This window comes from Salvia hispanica, chromosome 2 (assembly GCF_023119035.1).
Source record: "Salvia hispanica cultivar TCC Black 2014 chromosome 2, UniMelb_Shisp_WGS_1.0, whole genome shotgun sequence".
Taxonomy (NCBI): domain Eukaryota; kingdom Viridiplantae; phylum Streptophyta; class Magnoliopsida; order Lamiales; family Lamiaceae; genus Salvia; species Salvia hispanica.
In genome coordinates this window covers 31,263,080-31,282,905 of record NC_062966.1, presented here as the reverse complement: position 1 = coordinate 31,282,905, position 19,826 = coordinate 31,263,080, and the positions used below count along the sequence as shown (strand labels likewise).

Genomic DNA, 19,826 nt, shown 5'->3' with positions numbered 1-19,826 from the left:
AGTTGGGAAAATTGTGAGAGTTTTTGTTGTTGTGCAGAAGCACGTTTGATTGTATTTTGTAATCCTTTTGTGAGAAATCTATAAATACTTATCCTCCATATTTCATCTTTGTTGAGTGTTCCTATATTTTTTGTGAATCAAATAATCCAACAGACCCCGCGTGTCCGGTGCATTTCAAAGCGGTGAAGAGCATAATGTCGTGATCAGCAGGCTTTGTAATGGCCGTGTACTGAGGCCAATAGTATGCAAGGTCATGAACGAGCATGCCATTGGCTTTATTCACAACAGAGCCCCTTAGTTCGCCATCAGGATTGTTGGGGGAAGTGACCATCTCGATGTAAGGCTGTTCATCATGGTCGACGTAAGCATGAGCATCGCCTCCCCACTTAAACAACCCAGATCTAACGTAGTCTGCTATCTGCGGATAGCACTGCAATCAACAAAGATTTAATCAGATCCAAATTACCAGCAATATGAAACAATCAATGACAAATTTCAATTGATGAGGATTTTAAGACTGACGGAGTAGAAGGGAGCAGCGGACACGACGTTGATGTGGCTTGGGGGGTCGAGGGGTTCAGCAAGGGCGTAAAGGGCAGCCTGGATGAGCTGGCTGGAGCCGTTCCCCACCACAATGTGGCGACCTTCGACTACGGCGTTTCCTACGTAATTGTGGAGATTCTTGATTTCTTGCCCAAGTTTAGGCAGCATAAACCAGCAAAAGCTTTTGGAGTTGGTGAAGTAGCTGAGACATTGGGATGCAGAAACGGTGATTTTGAAGTCATCACTAATTGATTTCCAGTAGGCCTCGTACATGGTCGGATCACCCCTGAGATATTATTATTTTACATTTTTTTAGTTTCTCAAAAGATCCATACAGAAAAATATGGGCAAGGTTTGGCATTCAGATTGGGATTATATCACATATTTGTTGTTCTCTTCAAATATTATTATGCTAACTGAAAGCTTATGAAATCTGCAGTTACAACTCAAAAAGGTTGACACACATAAAATATGGGCAAGGTTTGTGTTTTCATACAAACTACAAAGATTAGTGAAAGTTGATGATTTCGGCAGTTACAACTCAAATTCTTATGGTATGTAATTTTAAATGATTTATATTTTCTAGTTGATTGTTTATGTTCTAATTAAGGAACTAATTTGTATGCTAACCACACAAATTATTTATTTTCTATCATAGATTCAGTACGTGCGTCAATAACGACAAAATATTCAGTGCAGCACAAATGTTAAAACGCACACCGAAATATATGTGCACAATGTGTGAAAAAACACAGCAATGCACAGAACAGAAATAAAGAAAAATAAAAACAATGCATACTTATCAAAATCGAGAATGGATTGCTGGTCAAGGTTAGTGAGCATCGACTCGGCAGTTTTGATCACTTCAACCTCAGCAGCCACTGCCACCGCAGCCGCAGCCGCAGCTGCAGAAGTAACAATTGTTGAAGGGAAGGAGCTATTGATCACAACTGCGGCTTCAGTATTCACCATTTTCCCTTCTTTTTTTTCAAGAAAATTCTAGCTAGTTTTATTTAATTTGAAGTCTCTCTGTTGACACATTATTTGGGGCTTCTTGATTCCCTATTTATAAGGGTTGCATTCAGATGAGATTATATCACATATTTGTTGTTTTCTTCAAATATTATGATCAACTGAAGACGCACAAAATCTGTCCAAAGATTTAAATTTTCAGTTACAACTCAAAAATCTTGGCAATGTTTGTATTTTCATACAAACTAACAAAGAGTAGATAGAGTTGATGTTTTCTGCAGTTACAACTCAATTCTTATGATATGTAATTTAAAATGATTGATATTCTCTAGTTGATTGTTTATGTTCTAATTATATATGGAACTAGTTTGTCTGCTAACGACATAAATTATTTACTTTCTACTGTAGATTTGGTACGTGCGTCAATAACGACAAACAACTCAATGCAACACAAATGTTAAAACTAGATTTTTATCGAAAAGGTTTTCTGACAACGTTTAATGATATGTTAACAAACATTTTACATCATTCATTAGTGAACTAGTTTGTAGGTTAGAAAGCTCATCGGTCATCCAACTACTTGAAACAGTTAACGAATAGTCTCAGTATTAATTTTTTGTAAAATTCTTTCTCACTAGCAGCACTAATTCTTTCTTGATTATCAGACCAGGAATTGAAATAGTACTTCTTGAGATTGACAATTCAATTATATTCCTTGATTTTTTGGGATATTATTTTCTATGATATACTATAATCATATTTCTTGTATATTAATATTACACTGTTTATAATAGGACAAATAAAAATGATTTGCACATGATTCTATCCTATAGAAGTGGCAATTTAAAATTTATAATTTATATGCAAATTATGTGTATAAAGAGAGATATTATACTATACTTTTATACAAGTACAACCATGTATTTTTGTAACAATTTAAAGCTATTTTCTGTTCAAAGATTCAATTCATTATTCAATTTTCTAGGCACTGCAGTTACAACTCAAAAAGGTTTTAGAATTTCCGGGAGTTACAACTCAAATAGTTTGATTTTTTGACATGCTTATTGAGTTTTGAATGAAAAATGCAGAAAATGATGAATTTTAATCAGACTTTCAAGGCCGTTACTATATTCATTTTTTGAAAGAGGTTCGTGTGGATATCTTGCACGCCTCGATTGGAGTCCAGATGAGAAAATTATGGTCGTTCTTCGAAAACTGAGTGGTGAGTGGACAGCTGAGTTGAAGTGAACGGTCCGCTCAACGGTCACTAGAAACGTAAATATTGCAATTTTTGAGATTTGTTTCCAGATTATGCTCTGATTAATAATTGTCAATTTTCCAGATTGATGCTCAAGTTGAGTTTCTCATTGTTATATTATTACCTAGTTGTTATAGAACATCAATCTCACAAAACACCAACTAGAACAATACCTTAAGAAATTTTGGCATTACAAACGTTGATTGATTATAGAAACAGATGAGAGGTGGGGTCGGGGTGCAAGACTAAAGCTCATATGCAGGCGATGAACAACACTTTGAATGAGCTAGACGTTTAAAAATAGAGGGTAGCCTCTTCAGAAATTGATCAAAGTCGTTATCCCTGCCCAGGATACTAAGCCTAGCATAGTTGCTAGGGAAACCGAAAGTCCTGCCTCCTCGCACTCGAATATTCTCCTCTTTCATCACCTCCTCAAGGTTTATGCCCTTTCGGGCCTTCATCCAGGCGTAAGCTGTTCAAAAGAGACAATATCATACATTATATCGTTCACCGACACGAATGTACAAAGTCAAACAATCGCTAGACGTTCTTTACCTGAATTGCATTCGTTATAGTTTCTTTTGAAGGTGCAGTGTCGAGGAGCAGTGGCGGATTTAGGGGGGGGCAGGAGGGGGCGGTCGCCCCTTCCCGGCCGTTCGGAGAGCCTAAACTTTCCCTTGAATCGAGCCGAAAATAGCATATCCGCCCCCTCCGTGGAGTGTAGAAATATACTTTGTTTTCAATAAATGGCATATAAAATGGAGTACTCTAATGGTTTGTGTGTTGATTTTTTCCTAAGAGGTCTAAGGATCAATCCTCAACAAGAGCATATTTTTTTCATTTTTTACTCTTTTAGTTTATCAATTCATATTTCTTTCTTATCATCAAAATAATACCTTTAAATACTTTATAAAATCTATTCATATTATTTAAATACTTTATAAAATCTATTCATATTTATTTCTTATCATCAAAATAATTCCTTTAAATACTTTATAAAATCTAAACTTTTACTAATTTGCCTATATTTGCATGCTAATTCATATTTATATTTTATTAACGAAGCTAGTGCTACTTAAATATTAATATAATATTATTTATTTAATTATTAAAAATATTAATAAATTAAATATTAAATATTTAAATATTAAATTTTTGCCCCCACCATTTTCGAGGTCTGGATCCGCCACTGTCGAGGAGGGAAGTCGGGGACTTGAAGAAATTAGTCGGGCAGCTGTTGGTGGAGATCATCTCCAGGATGCTGATAGCTCGGAGCTGAGCTTCCTTGGATACCCCAATGGTGCTGATCTCCAAGAACTTCACCATCAGTTTTGCCACGTGCGAGTCCTTTACTATTGCCCATCTTCACATACACCAAAAAAGGAAAATGAAACTAACCACATATATATAGAAACAAAGTAACAAAAGATCACTTCTTTGTATGAAAACCAAAGCAATTATAATTAGATCCTCTACCCGATCCTCGACCCCGCATGTCCGGTGCATTTGGACGCGGTAAAAAGCATGATGTCGTGATCTGCAGGCTTTGTGATGGCCGTGTACTGAGGCCAATAGTATGCAAGGTCATGAACAAGCATGCCATTGGTTTTATTCACAACAGGCCCCCTTAGTTCGCCATCGGGATTGTTGGGGGAAGTGACCATCTCGATGTAAGGTTGATCATCATGGTCGACGTAAGCATGAGCATCGCCACCCCACTTGAACAGTCCCGATCTCATATAGTCTGCTATCTGCGGATAGCACTGCAATCAACAAAGATTTAATTAGATCCAAAGTAGCAGCAATATGAAACAATCATTGACAAACATTTCAATTGATGAGGATTTTAAGACTGACGGAGTAGAAGGGAGCAGCGGACACGACGCTGATGGGGCTTGAGGGGTCGAGGGGTTCAGCAAGAGCGTAAAGGGCAGCTTGGATGAGCTGGCTGGAGCCGTTCCCCACCACGATGTGGCGACCTTCGACTACGGCGTTTCCTACATAATTGTGGAGATTCCTGATTTCTCGCTCGAGTTTAGGCAGCATAAACCAACAGAAGCTCTTGGGGTTGGCGAAGTAGCTGAGGGCTTTAGAAGCTGAAATGGTGATTTTGAAGTCATCACCAATTGATTTCCAGTAGGCCTCGTACATGGTCGGATCACCCCTGAGATATTATCAATCCACATTTTTTTAATTTCTCAAGAGATCGATACAGAAAAAATGCACACAAAACACACACTGGAAGTAGGAGTAGTAGGCTGTGTGCACAATGTGTGTAAACACACACCAACGCACACTGCATGCACAGAAAGAGAGACCACAAAAAAAAAAAAAAAAAAAAAAAAAAAAAAAAAAAGCTAAAGAAAAGCAAAAATGAAGAAAAATAAAAACAAAGCATACTTATCAAAATCAAGAATGGATTGCTGCTTAAGGTTAGTGAGCATCAACTCGGTAGTTTTGTTTGCTTCAAGCTCAACAGCGACTGCCACTGCAGCCGCAGCCACAGAAGCAGGAACCGTTGAAGGGACGGAGTTATCGATCACTACTGCGGCTTCAGTGTTCACCATTTTTCCTTCTTTTTTTTTCAAGAAAATTCTAGCTATCTAATTTGAAGTCTCTCTGTTGACACATTTTTTGGGGCTTCTTGATTCCCTATTTATAAGGGTTGCATTCAGATGAGATTATATCACATATTTGTTGTTTTCTTCAAATATTATGATCAACTGTAGACGCACAAAATCTGTCCAAAGATTTAAATTTTCAGTTACAACTCAAAAATATTGGCAATGTTTGTATTTTCATACAAACTACAAAGAGTAGATAGAGTTGATGTTTTCTGCAGTTACAACTCAATTCTTATGATATGTAATTTAAAATGATTGATATTTTCTAGTTGATTTTTTATGTTCTATTTAAGGAACTAGTTTGTATGCTAACGACATAAATTATTTATTTTATAGTATAGATTTGGTGTGCGTTTCGAATAACGACAAACAACTCTGTGCAGCACAAATAATAAACCTAGATTTATTTTTTCGGTTGCAACTCAAAAAGGTTGACGGACATAAAATATGGGCAATGTTTGTATTTTCATACAAACTTCAAAGAGTATATAAAGTTATATTTTCTGCAGCTACAACTCAAATTCTAAAGGAACTAGTATGTATTCTAACGACATAAATTATAGTACTATAATTTATATTACTGATTTGGTGTGTGTTTCGAATAACGACAAACAACTCTGTGCAACACAAATGTTAAAACTAGATTTTTATCGAAATGGATTTTTTCTTGATTATCAGACCAGGGATTAAAATACTACTTGAAATTGACAATTCAATTATATTCCTTGATTTTTTGGGATATTATTTTCTATGATAATACTATAATGATATTTCATGTATATTAATATTACATTGTTCATAATAGGACGAATAAAAAGATTTTGCACATGATTCTATCCTATAGAAGTAGCAATTTATAAAATTATCAATTTCTATGCAAATTATGTGTATAAAGAGAGATGTTATACTATACTTGTATACAAATATATAATACGTACATATTTATCATAACCATGTATTTTTGTAGCAATTTAAAGTTATTATCTGTTCAAAGATTCACTTCATTATTTAATTTTCTAGGCACTGCAGTTACAACTCACAAAGGTTTAAAGGATTTCCGGGAGTTACAACTCGAATAGGTTGACGGACGTCACAATAATATGGGCAAGGTTTGTATGCTTCATACAAAATAGAAAGAATAGTTAAAACTGAAGTTTTCTTTTCACATGTACAGATTTGCAGTTACAACTTAAATTCTTATGGTAATAATTGATATTTGGTAGATAAGGAGAATAGTTTGTATTTGTATGTTAAGGACATAAATTAATTAATTATTTTTTTATTTGGTATGTGTGTTGAATAACGACGCAAATGTTGAAACTAACTTCTTATTGAAAAAGGTTGTCCGACATAAATTAATTAATTCTTTTTCGATTTGGTACGCATGTCGAATAACGACTAACAACTGATAGCAACACAAAAGGTTGAAACTAGGCTCTTATCGACAAGGACGTTGTTCGTTAGTGAACTAGTTTGTAGGTCAGAAATATCGCCGGTCACCCAACGTCATGATAACGTTTTCTATTTTGGAACTAATGCATACACAAAAAAGTTACCCAACAACGTTACCAATAAATGATTATTTCCTATATTATACTCCCTCCGTTCCAAGGAAGATGACCCATTCTTGGGACGGCACAGGTTTTTATGTAGCTTTATTTTGTGTGTTATTGAGAGAGGGTAAAGTAAGAGAGATAGAATAAAGTAAAGATAAAAAGTGTTTCCAGAGATGTAATAAAGTAGAGATAAAAGTGTTTCTATTCTTAGTAATGAGTCATTTCGAGTGGGACAAACTAAAAAGGAAAATGAATCATATTCAATGGGACGGAGGGAGTACAACGGAAAGAACATTGATTACAATTTACAATGACATAAACGATGATTCCTAACCAGCCAATTTCCAGTTTTTCAATTTTTATCATAATATGATAAATATGATGACACAAAATAAAATATGAAAATTAAATAATAATAATAATAATAATAACAATAACAATAACAATAACAATAATAATAATAATAACAGTAATTAAAAAAGAAAAATGTTGATATCTTGCATGCCTCCATTGAAGTTCGGATGAAAAAATTATGGTCACTCTTCGAAGCTGTGTGTGCTGAGTGGACCGCTAAGTTAAAGTGAACGGTCCGCTCAACTGTCTATGGAAACGCGAATATTGCAATTTTCGAGATTTTTTTTTCTTTTAGAAACTCAGTATCCTCCCTATTTGTAAGATTGTACCATATCTTAACCTTCTCCGCAATATAAAATATGCATACTGTGACTCAGAAATAATTGTTCACGGATTTATACTTTCCAAATCTTTTGTACAATAGAATAACTTCATATTTTACAGGTGAAGTAAAATTTTGGGAAGAAGAGCAATGAGCAAAGAATTCAACACAGATCAATTATAGCAAAATTATTTTTTTTTCCCGCGTTTATCTCGTTTTTGTTAGATTGAATATGTTTATTTTTCTTTTGTTAAGTACTTTATAAATTGAATATGTTTACTTATTTTTGAATTTTTATTTAAGTGATTGGCAATTACTTGATTACCGTGAATCACTAATCATGATAGCTTTGCTAAGTAGTTTTATGTGTTGGCAGGATTCATAATTTAACGCCCCAAAAATGGAAGTTGATTTGAGTAAATACAATAATTTCATTTCATAATTTTTAAAAATAAGGGATTTTAGTCCCTGAAAAAATAACAATAAAGTATTTGGAAACAATCTATATAAAATCCGTCAAGTTAAATTTGACTTTTTTCATTTTAATTGTTAGTGTAGTTATTGATTAGTTAATTGTTAAATTCAGATGATGAGTAGGGTTATCTTTTGTTACTCCATGGTTTATTGAAAATTCGAGAAGGCCCAAATAGCATTAACATTAATCAATTTTCTAACTCTAGAAGATATTTCAAAGCTTGAGCACCCGAGATCAATCCTTGCGAAATTAAGGTACGAATTCAACAAACCTTGCTTATATGATTTTGAGTATAGAATTGAATGAAATTGATTCCTAGGTTTGGTAAGTGAAAAAAAGGACAAAATAGTAGAGCTTGAATTGGAGATTTGTTGTCTTGTTTTTTTTTGCAAATTCAACCTGTGCCTGTGTGTTCATCTTTCTTTTAGTGTGAGATAATTAACCGTCAGCTGCGGAATTCCAAATTTTGGGTGAATTGGATTGTGGAGGTGTCGTTGACTCGTTGTGACAAAAAAAATAAGAGTGGTGGTTAGTGATGTTTTTGTGCTTAGCGAAAGAAAAATTCTGAGTAGTTTTTTGAAAAAAAAGACAACTCTGGTTTCTGCCTTATGAGAATATTTGAAATTGGAGAAGAATAAGGGCCAACTTTTTAGAAATAGAAGTAGTAGAACACTATGTGGAGATTCAGTTTGGTAATCAAGTGACGGAGAGAGATTATGATGATGAATTTCAGAATTGCGAAAAAAATCATAAGGAACTGGAGTCTGGGAGCGATTTTCACGAAAGGAGACATGAATGATAGATGAGAGAATAGGTGAAAAAGAATTTTATTACTAATATTTAATGCATAGAAAAATAAAAACAAACGCTCCTAGTCGCTCAAAGTCTATTGCTCAGCATATTAAATCTCTGTATATATATGTATATATATGGTGTGCGAAATAATATATGTGATAAAATGTGTTATAATATGTGAATACATGAAACATTAATGTAACTCTGATATGCCTTGATATCTGGTCCATGTAATCAGATTTTGTTGTATATGTTTTCTATTGAGTTATGATACTAGTGTTAAGAGTTAGGGATTTACTCATGTGGTTTATCAATGCATATGAATTTCTGTATCATTATATACTCTATTAAAACTCTACTATAAGCCTCGGAGGTCTGAATGTGTGGAAAGAGATTCAGCTGCCAAAACTAGTATGTAGATAAATTGAATAAGTAAACTCTAACAAGGTAAAAGTAGTTAGAAATCGATAACATACATAAAGTGATAAAGGGACTATCATAATGCTTCTAAATTTCTGAAGATTTTGTTTGAATATATTTTTCTCTACTGGACTTATGAAGCTCACGCCCTTCCTTTATGCAGATTAAGGCTTAAACTCATTTCATACATGCAGCTGCGGAGGATCAAGTCACTAGTATTATAGGTAAGCATTTGAGTTGCTAGTTTGTGGCATGTCAGGACTTTGAAAAATATATACAGATATATATAAAAGTTTATTCTCAACTCTCATGATATAAATAAAATTCTAGTTGTTCGCTTGAAAAAAATAGCCTTAAAAGTCACATATTTTTAAAATAAGAAAATTTGTTTTTCCAATGTGACATTCCGTTTTTGATTCTTTGGTAATCGACTAAAAAAAGATGTTACACTTTAGCTATACTATTATTACACCGTCCACTAGTGGAATAGTTTTAATGCTCCCCCCCCCCCCCCTCATAATGTCCTTAATTTTTCCCAGTTTTTCATATATGTATAATGTTGCAGTGCAGTTACAACTCAATAAGGTTTCAAGAATTTAAGGAGTGCACTGCGTTGACAGACAGAGTATGGGGAAGGTATGTCTGTTTACTGTGAATCATTGAGTGCTTCATACAAAATACAAATACTAGATAGGAATGCATATAAAGTTGATGTTGCTTTCTCATATATATATTTCCAGGCACAATATTTTATGCCCCTTGAGATTAGATAGAGATATAAATGATAATAAGTCTGGAGGGGAGCACTAGTGTCCATCCACGTTTAGAGTCGTAACATATTTCTTACTGAAGACTTAGAAATCTGTCCAAAGATTCAATTTAAAGCAATATTGACTGCTTTTCACCATACTTGGATGGTTTTTATTCATTTTTGCTACATGGGGGAATTTGAAAGCCATAGTTCTTTTTGCTAGGGAAAAGAAAATGATTCTGGATGTATGTGGCTGTGGATGAAGAGATAACAGCAAAAGGTCATGTTATGTTTTGTAAATGTGATTATCTCTTGATTGTATATTATGCTTGCTATGTGCCCTACTCCATTAATACATTCTTATATGTATGTTTAAGATATGCATAGTCTAGTTTACATGCTTGATATTAAGATTTGTATTGTGATATAGTGTTCTATAAATTATATTAGTGGAAATGTAAGGGTCTAGATAGACTATAGGGTTTCTTACTTTCAATACTGCATTTTATGTGTACCTGTACATTTACCGGAGCATGTTCATTGAATATATACTAATACTAGTACAATATATGTGATGTGCATGAGTAAAATATATATGTACCTTATTTAGATATTTTTTTGCTTAATAAAATGGTAGAGTCGGTGTATCGCTATATTGTGCAAATGCGGTGCATGCAGTTATAGCTAAAAAGGGACTTGTGCAATTGCGGTGCGTCCAGCTACTTATAAAAAAGTTACTATTTTGTGCAAATGCGGTGCTTCCAATGTGCAAATGCGGTGCGTCCAGTTACGGCTAAAAAAGGTATAGTGTCCTTAATTTTTCACAATCTTTCATATATGTCTAATGTCGCAATGGAATTTATCTATGCACTGCAATTACAACTAAAAAAGGTTTCCCGAATTTAAGGAATGCATTGCGTTGACATGCATTTATACAGTATGTGAGGTAGTATAATGCATAAAGTATTGTGCAAATTGGAACAATGACCAAAGAGATTTTTTAATTAAAAAAAAACAACGATGATTGAATATAGAAAACCACTGCACAGTACATACTGTATATTATGGAGTATATTGATTTATAGAGCATACTATATTATGGAGTATATTGATTTATAGAGCATACTATTTGATTTTTTTTACTGTTTAATACAGATAAACTATTGTTTTTCTAACTACACACACATCTAATTCATGTTAGGCTTTATTGGGCTCATCCAATTTACTCTTTACTAATTAAATTGAACCCACAATTTAATATAAGTTATAATTGGAATATTACGAGCAGCCACTACAGAAGTAATATTGAACTCTCCGACATGGCGGAAACATGATGGGGGTGTTGCAAGACTAAAGCTCATATGCAGGCGATGATCAAAACTTTCAATGAGCTAGACGTTTAAAAATAGAGGGAAGCCTCTTCAGAAACTGATCAATGTCATTATCCCGACCCAGCACACTAAGCCTAGCATAGTTTGCTAGGGCACCCGAAAGTCCCGCCTCCTCGCACTCGAATACTCTCCTCGTTCATCATCTCTTCAAGGTTTATGCCCTCTTGGGCCTTCATCCAGGCGTAAGCTGTTCAAAACGGATAATAATATCATACTGTTTCGTTCAATAACGCCAATGTACAAATTCAAACAATCACTAGACATTCTTTACTTGGATTGCGTTCTTTATAGCTTCGTTTGAAGTTGCAGTGTCGAGGAGGGAAGTCGGGGACTTGCAAGACATCAGTTCCCTGGAGAGCTTCTCGCAGCTTCTTCCAGCGCTCAACCATCACAAACTGCCCAAACTCGAAGAAATTAGTGGAGGTGGAGATCATCTCCAAGATGCTGATAGATCTGGGTTGAGCTTCCTTGGACACCCCAATGGTGCTGATCTCCAAGAACTTCACCATCAGTTTTGCCACGTGCGAGTCCTTCACTATCGCCCATCTTCACATACACCAAAAATGGAAAATGAAACTAACCACATATATATAGAAACAAATCAACAGAAGATCACTTCTTTGTAAGAAAACCAAAGCATTATAATTAAATCATCTACCCGATCCTTGACCCCGTGTGTCCGGTGCATTTGGACGTGGTGAAAAGCATGATGTCGTGATCTGAAGGCTTCGTGATGGCCGTCAACTAAGGCCAATAGTATGTAAGGTCATGAACCAGCATGCCATTGTTTTATTCACTACAGGCCCCCTTAGGCCGTCATCAGGATTGTTGGGGGAAGTGACCATTTCGATGTAAGGTTGATCATCACGGTCATAAGCATGAGCATCGCCACCCCACTTGAACAGTCCTGATCTCATATGTGTACAATGTGTAAAACACACACCAATAATTGTTGCATTCATTCACATGCCAATATTCATGAGAAGAGGCAAATGCAAACACATGCGGCCAACAAAACACACTCTACACACACTGAAGAATCCTATTGCATTCATTCACATGCCAATATTCATGAGAAGAGGCAAATGCAAACACATGCGGCCAACAAAACACACTCAACACACACTGAAGAATCCTAGTAGGTTATGTGCACAACGTATAAAAACAGACACTGCATGCACATAATGAGAGATCATAAAACACAAAAAAGCTAAATAAAAGCAAAAATAAAGAAAAATAGAAACAATGCATACTTATCAAAATCGAGAATGGGAATGGATTGAAGGTTAAGGTTAGTGTGCATCGACTCGGTAGTTTTGATCGTTTCAACCTTCGTGGCCACCACCATTACAACTGCATCCACATAAGCAGCAGCAACAGGTGAAGGGACTAAGCTTTCTATCACAACTGCGGTCTCAGTGCTCACCATTTATATTTCTTTTTTTTTTAACGAAAATTCTAATTAGGTTCCTTATAAGATAACCGAACATGCCTTTGGCGGAATCCGACTAATCCTGCTCGACCGGGTTTGCGGATTAAGGTCGAAATTCTCCCAACGAGTGGCGAGGTTTGAACCCGTGACTCTAAGGTCATCTCAGCTGCGCATTGCCAATTACTTTGCGACCCGTTGGTTATAAGATAACACTTTAGAAGGTCCTTACAAAATTTATTTTAGCTGAATTTTATTGCTTAATTAGTCAAAAGTTCATAATGATTAGATAAATTAGATTGCTTAACTAATATTGCATCCTTCTTCCAAAGTTAATAGTATCATCTCTTTAACTTGATTTAACAAAAATGTTAAGAGTCGTGTATGTCCATAAAGGGCAAATGCCTCCTTAAATTTTCATATATGTACATATATAACCTATTTATTTTAACATCTCTATCAATATTCTATATTCACCCATAATTTACTATACAAAGAGCATTGTAATAGTAATAGTAGTAATAATTGCCTATCCAAGTACAGTTACGACTCATAAAGATTTAAGGTCATGCTTGGTATTATGGAATGGAATGGTATTCCTACTTTCATTTCATTCATTTGCTTATATTTTTTCTTTCAGAATTATTATTCTTTACGAAACCACCATTCCATTCCCCATGAGAATATCCATTCCTTCCATTTAGTCAAAGAATGGTCATTCCATATTTCCATTCCATTATTCTTTGTTCTTGTTTTAAATTTTAAATTTTTTTTTACAACAGACTAATAATTGGAAAAAAAAAATCTAAACACTACACATACACACACCAGCAGAGTGCGTGCACACACACCAGCACATGTACACAGACACACGCCAGCGCACACACACACACACATGGGCGGAGCCACCTTATGTCAAGGTGGGGCAAATACTCTTCTTCAAATATTTTAACATATGCTATTTTATTATTCAATATTGCAACTTTTGAAATTTCTTTATATTTTCCCTTTCTCAAATTCTTGAATTTCCCATACATATAATTTTGCCCCCTTTCATTTATATTCTTGGATACACCCCTACACACCCACCAGCTCACACACACTATGCACACACATACACACCATAATATATGGTAAAAATATTTTTTAATATATTAATTTTTTTGGTGGAATAAACATATTGATCATTTACATTTCACTTCATTCCATTCTCTTCCTATATTATTTGTAATCACCAAGCACAGAAATAGAATCAACCAAAGAATAACAATTTCATTCATTTTGTATTTCTTATCACTACTAAGCAAGAGATTAAAATGAAATGATTTCATTCTCATGTCCATTTCATTCCTTTCTCATTCCATTCTATATTACCAAGAAGGGCCTAAAAGTTTCCAGGAGTGCGTTGACAGACATAAAATATGGGGAAGGTTTGTCTGCACATATACGAAATACATAAGAGTGACCATTTATAATAATAATAAGAGTGGACTTCATAGACTATCAGGGGGAAAAAATTAATAATAAATAGATATGAGAAAAAAAAAACTTTAAAATTATCCTTGGAAAATGAGGTTCGCATGTTTTAGGTCCATGAACTTGAAAAAATATCACATGTCCCTAAAAAATCCCTAATCACATAGCAGCTACTCCCCTTATTTTTTCCCATTTTATCCCTGAATTCCTTAAGACTATACTTAATCTAAATTTATCGATATTTTAAGAATTTAAATCTTACGTTACCTATATAGTTTTTTTTTTTAATTCTCAATTTATATACAATGTACTACATATATAGATAATAAATTAAACATTACCCTTTACATTTTTTTAAATTAGCATAATATTACATATTTTAGATGTGTGCTCATCACATTACTACTACTAATAATAATTTAAATTATTATTATTGTTATTAAGTAAAAAAGAAAAATTGTATTGACAATTATTTACTTATCAAACGGTAGAGTAACTGTGTATTATATCACATGTCTTTATTGTGCAATTGCGGTGCGTGCAGTTACAACTACGTGCATCGACTTACCACTTAATCAAACGGTAGAGTCAATGTATGTCTATATTGTGCAATTCAGTACATGCAGTTATAGCCAAAAAGGTATTATGCATATTGTGCAAATGTGGTGCATGCAGTTACAAAATACAAAGAATAGATACAATTGATATTTGCTTTTCAGCCCATATAGATTTTGCATTGGGATATGTGTTTGCATGGCAGTTACAACTTAGGCATTTCAACAAAATTTGAGTTTGCATTGAGTTGACATGGTGAAAAGGTTTGTCTTTTTCCCATGAAACATTGAGTATTGAGTACTTCATAACCAGAGGTCCCCAATGTGGCGAACTAGGGGGTGAAGTTCATGGAGATCAACACCACCACTAAGGTGTCAAAGGAAGCTCAACTTAGAGCTATCAACATCTTGGAGATGATCTCCACCAGCAGCGGCTCGGCAAAAAGGTATTATGCATATTGTGCAAATGTGGTGCATTCAGTTACAAAATACAGAGAATAGATATAGTGGATATTTTCTTTTTAGATATCCCATATAGATTTTGCATTGGGATATGTGTTTGCATGGCAGTTACAACTTAGGTATTTCAACGAAATTTGAGTTTGCATTGAGTTGACATGGTGAAAAGGTTTGTCTTTTTCCCATGAAACATTGAGTACTTCATAACCAGAGGTCCCCAATGTGGCGAACTAGGGGGTAAAGTTCATGGAGATCAACACCACCACTAGGGTGTCAAAGGAAGCTCAGCTTAGAGCTATCAACATCTTGGAGATGATCTCCACCAGCAGCGGCTTGGCTAGTTTCTTCAAGTTCGGGCAGTCGGGTTCTTAACAGATCAACCCAATAAGGATACAAACTCAAATAAGGCTTGACCCAAACCCATTAATATATTGCGAATTCATATCGAATTATCGTATTGTGTAAAAAATTATAAGCCCTACCCACAAGAGCTTCTCTCAGCCATGACAAAATGCTCGAACTTGAAAAATTAGTATGACAGTTGTTGGTGGATATCATCTTCAAGATGTTGATAGCTCTAGGTTGAGCTTCGTTTGACACCCCACTAGTGATGCATATCTCCATGAGCTTCACCAACCGTTTCGCCACATTCTGGACCTTCTCTATCGCCCATCTTCGCATAAACCAAAAAGGAAAATGGAATCATGTATTAAAACAGATCAACAAGATTACTTCTTTCTATGAAAACCAAAGCCTTATAATTAGATCTTCCATCTGATTCTCGACCCCGCATTTTCGGTGCATTTAGAGACGGTGAAGAGCATGATGCCGTGATCAGGTGTCAGTGATGGCCGTGTACTGAGGCCAGTAGGCAAGGTCATGAACAAGCATGCCATCGGCCCTTTTCACAACAAAAGGTCATGTTATATTTTGTAAATGTGATTTATCTCTTAATTGTATATTAATGTTGCTATATGCCTCACTCCATAATCCATGTTATTCAAATGCGGTGCGTGCAATTATAATTAAAAAAGGTAAAAATATATATTGCTCAAATGCGGTGCATCCAATAACAGCTAAAAATGGTATTTCGTATAATGTATTGTGCAAATGTGGTGAGTCATGTTACACCTAAATTAAGGTATAATGCCCATTATAGTGTCCTTAATTTTTCACTGTTTTTCATAAATGTCTAATTTCGCAATGGAATTTATCTCCGCAATGTAGTTACAACTAAATAAGGTTTCAAGAATATAAAGAATGCATTGAGTTGACTTACACATATCGAGTATGTGGAAGGTTTATTTGTTTATTGTGAATCATCGAATGTTTTCATACAGTAGGGAAATGCTAAAATGACAACGCTATTTTGGGTGACACTGTACCACCAATCTGAACCGTTAGATTTTGGTTGAGATGCAATTCTTAGATTGACATGTGGCAGGTTTTTATTTATAAAAAAATCAGGAATTAACGCTGAAGGGCAGAGATGGAAACACAATTCCATCGGTTTCTCTCCCAGCGTAAATCGCGTGATTTATTCTTCTCTCTTTCTTCAATTTTGGAACATATTCACGATAATTTGAAGCAGATTCTGGCTGCGCTGATTTCAATTATTGACGCTCTACGTATCCAACTATTCATTCAATCTTCAATTCATTCAATTAATGGAGAATTAGCGTTCTGATGTCGATGGATTTCTCTGATTTTCCAAAAAGTAAGAAATTCTTCAACTTGATTATGTTCATCTTTAATCCCAAAATTTGAACTGGAGTTTTGTTAATATATTTTGCGATTCAACCTGATCGTTTCAATATGATATTCACCTCCCCAATTTCGAGAATTTGGTTCTGTTTGTTTCCCTGATTCAATTCGATCAACAATTGTTTTCATTCGCTACTTTAATTTTCGGAATTTGCAATTGAAATTCATGTGCAATTGAAACTCATGGAGTTGAAATTCATATCCAATGACTGCATATTTTCATGCTTGCTTTGGTTAATCAACATTATAAATTTTGCTTATCGGATTGCTTGTATACATTTGCTACATAGCTTGCTTATGTGTCTGGATTTCACGTCCCTACCATATTACCACAATAATATATGTCGTTTGGTCCGTGATTATCTCAGATTGCTTGCAACCATTTGTTACATTGCTTTTTTGTAGTTTTGAAATTGCTTAGCATTGTTTTTCCTTCATGTATATTTCATGTTTGTTTTGGTTAATTTGCATTATCGATTTTGCTTATCAGATTGCTTGTATACGTTTGCTACATTGCTTTGTTTATGTGACTGGATTTCACGTCCCTACCATATTACCACTATAATGTATGTCATTTGGTCCGTGATTATCTCAAATTGCTTGCAACCATTTGTTATATTGCTTTGTTGTAGTTCCGCAATTGCTTAGCGGTGTTTTTCCTTCATGTATATTTCATGCCCATTTTACTAATAAAAGTAGATCTTAGATTGCATGGCTATGTATTCTTGATTGTCTGATGATAATAGACGGTTTGAAATGTTATGAACACATGTCGAGGTGTGGTGTGCTTGCTGTGATGTAATAGTCAACCATTACTTCGTATTGCTGATTGCTTAGTAATATTTGCCTAGTTGTTTGTGTATGTAATATATTTTGCTTATTGTAACAGTCATCCCGTATTTGTGTTTTCAGTCATGATGCCCTTTTCGTTTCATAATTAATCAATTGTTATTTACTTCTTATGCTATATAGTTGCATGTGTGTCTGATTGCCACGACAATCTCAAACCATTCGTTGCTCAGAAATTCAAAAACCGGATGCTTATGCTCGTGCTTCTGGTTGCGACACACGGAATTTCCAACCGTTTGGTCTCTCCAAAATAGAATGCTATTAAGTTGAAAAACAAACCATTGCATAGGTGTAGAAACTGTCGGGAATTGGGCCACCACGACTCCAGGAATGGCAAGTGGGTGGATGGAGAAGAATAGCAAGATTGCTTGTTTACAATTGTTTTATTGCTTGCCTCTGATTTAGGAATCGTATATCACAGTTTGTGTTACATTTTTAGGGAATTTCTTTGTTATCATATATAAATATTGATTTTTGGTACCAGATTGCTTGGTTACATTGTTTTAACTGCTTTCATATTCATTGTTTCCTTATGCAATAGTAGTGCTCTTAAAATACTTATGTATCACATATTTCATGGCAATTTGTACTTGGTTATATGTTTTTTTTTACCATATTGCAAATCGTTTGTGATTGATTTTGGATAATATTTGAAATTGATTTTTCTTTAGAAATAGATTCAAGGCAAGCAATCTGTATTATGTGGACAAGCAATTAATCAAATGCAATGAAGCAATGAGCAAGTACACAAATTGGACAACATAAGCATTTATTACTCACTAGTCAAGCAATTAATTTTAGTTTTTGGAATGAGATTCCATGCAAGCAATCTGTATTATGTAGACAAGCAACTAGTCAAGCGGTGAAGCATTCATTACTTATTTTTGCCCAAGTGTGGATAAAGCAATCCATAATGTTCAATCTCGTCAAGTAATTAACGCATAAGCTGAAGAAAAAAAATTGCATACATAGAAATACTAAATTGAAAAAATGAATACACATCAATTACCAAACCATTAGAAGGAAATAACGATTCATAAAATTGCATATACATCAATTATCCAACCATCAAATACATACCAAATCAAAAAATTTAATACACATCAATTACCCAACAATCAACATTTAGCAATTACCTAACAATCCAATAGTCATTGCCTATCAAGAGTTAGTTTACTCAAAAAAAAAATTAAACAAAATACAGTGACGCTCATTCTCCTAAAAAAATATCATTCACTATTCAAGGTCTAGGGTATTCTGCAACCATCTTTTCAACATCAATGGGTCCTTTCTTTTGCGCCTCTTCAAATTGGTTTGTTGTCGTTCTCATTACGTCATCATCATGTCTTTTCTTTAATTGTGTCCTGTGTTGCACGATAAAAACCACTACACTTATTATGCATTAACAAGCACATTCCCAACCATTAATTAGTAATTAAAGCGAATACTAAAGAAGCAACAATAAGCTTGAACAAGAAATTCTGACAAATTGAACAAGCAATTAGAACAAACTTGAATAAGCAATTCCAACACTTTGAACAAGCAATTATACCACACTGAACAAGCAATATGTTTATCAAGTAATTCCACCGGGACACTGGACAAGCAATTATAACACACTGAACAAGCAATACGTTTATCAAGTAATTTTAATATACTAAACAAGCAATACGTTTATCAAACAATTCTAACACACTGGACAAGCAATTCTAAAATACTGAACAAACAATTATCAATGCTTATCAAGCAATAATAATTCACTGAACAAGCAATACGTTTATCAAGAAATTCTAACATACTGGACAAGTAATACGTTTATCAAGCAATTCTAACA

General features: G+C 34.5%; 2 protein-coding genes and 1 long non-coding RNA gene across 7 annotated transcripts; 1 reads left to right on the top strand and 2 right to left on the bottom strand.

Annotated features, from left to right (window-relative positions):
• Window positions 1–121: 121 nt before the first annotated feature.
• On the bottom strand, window positions 122–1,515 carry LOC125206793 (tryptophan aminotransferase-related protein 2-like). Its single transcript, XM_048106016.1, has 3 exons — window positions 1,343–1,515; window positions 523–829; window positions 122–430 (listed from the first exon to the last, which is right to left on the bottom strand). Exons 1-3 carry the CDS (start codon window positions 1,513–1,515, stop codon window positions 122–124), a joined length of 789 nt encoding a protein of 262 aa, XP_047961973.1.
• Window positions 1,516–3,012: 1,497 nt separating this feature from the next.
• Window positions 3,013–5,340, bottom strand: LOC125206792 (tryptophan aminotransferase-related protein 2-like). The gene is made up of 5 exons (XM_048106015.1): window positions 5,174–5,340; window positions 4,631–4,937; window positions 4,250–4,536; window positions 3,964–4,136; window positions 3,013–3,245 (listed from the first exon to the last, which is right to left on the bottom strand). Exons 1-5 carry the CDS (start codon window positions 5,338–5,340, stop codon window positions 3,019–3,021), a joined length of 1,161 nt encoding a protein of 386 aa, XP_047961972.1. The 3' UTR covers window positions 3,013–3,018.
• A 2,890-nt stretch (window positions 5,341–8,230) lies between these two features.
• LOC125204569 lies at window positions 8,231–16,354 on the top strand. Of its 5 annotated transcripts, none has more exons than XR_007173589.1 (6): window positions 8,231–8,358; window positions 9,483–9,543; window positions 9,885–9,955; window positions 10,749–10,872; window positions 15,257–15,366; window positions 16,188–16,354. It is a non-coding gene; the product is annotated as an uncharacterized LOC125204569 (long non-coding RNA). The 5 variants fall into 5 exon arrangements; XR_007173590.1 differs by having other exon boundaries at window positions 15,234–15,366; XR_007173592.1 differs by having other exon boundaries at window positions 10,708–10,872.
• Window positions 16,355–19,826: the final 3,472 nt, after the last annotated feature.

Bases quoted from the DNA above. Each gene is read 5' to 3' on its own strand.
- LOC125206792 (XM_048106015.1), bottom strand. From the start codon at position 5,340: ATGGTGAACACTGAAGCCGCAGTAGTGATCGATAACTCCGTCCCTTCA. The intron at 4,137-4,249 runs GTAGAGGATCTA...GTGTATGTGAAG, and splicing joins CATGCGGGGTCGAGGATCGG to ATGGGCAATAGTAAAGGACT. The intron at 3,246-3,963 runs GTGGCGGATCCA...TCTTTTGAACAG, and splicing joins CCCGACTTCCCTCCTCGACA to CTTACGCCTGGATGAAGGCC.
- LOC125206793 (XM_048106016.1), bottom strand. From the start codon at position 1,515: ATGGTGAATACTGAAGCCGCAGTTGTGATCAATAGCTCCTTCCCTTCA. The intron at 830-1,342 runs GTATGCATTGTT...ATAATATCTCAG, and splicing joins TCCATTCTCGATTTTGATAA to GGGTGATCCGACCATGTACG. The intron at 431-522 runs GTCAGTCTTAAA...TGTTGATTGCAG, and splicing joins CCGCTGCTCCCTTCTACTCC to TGCTATCCGCAGATAGCAGA.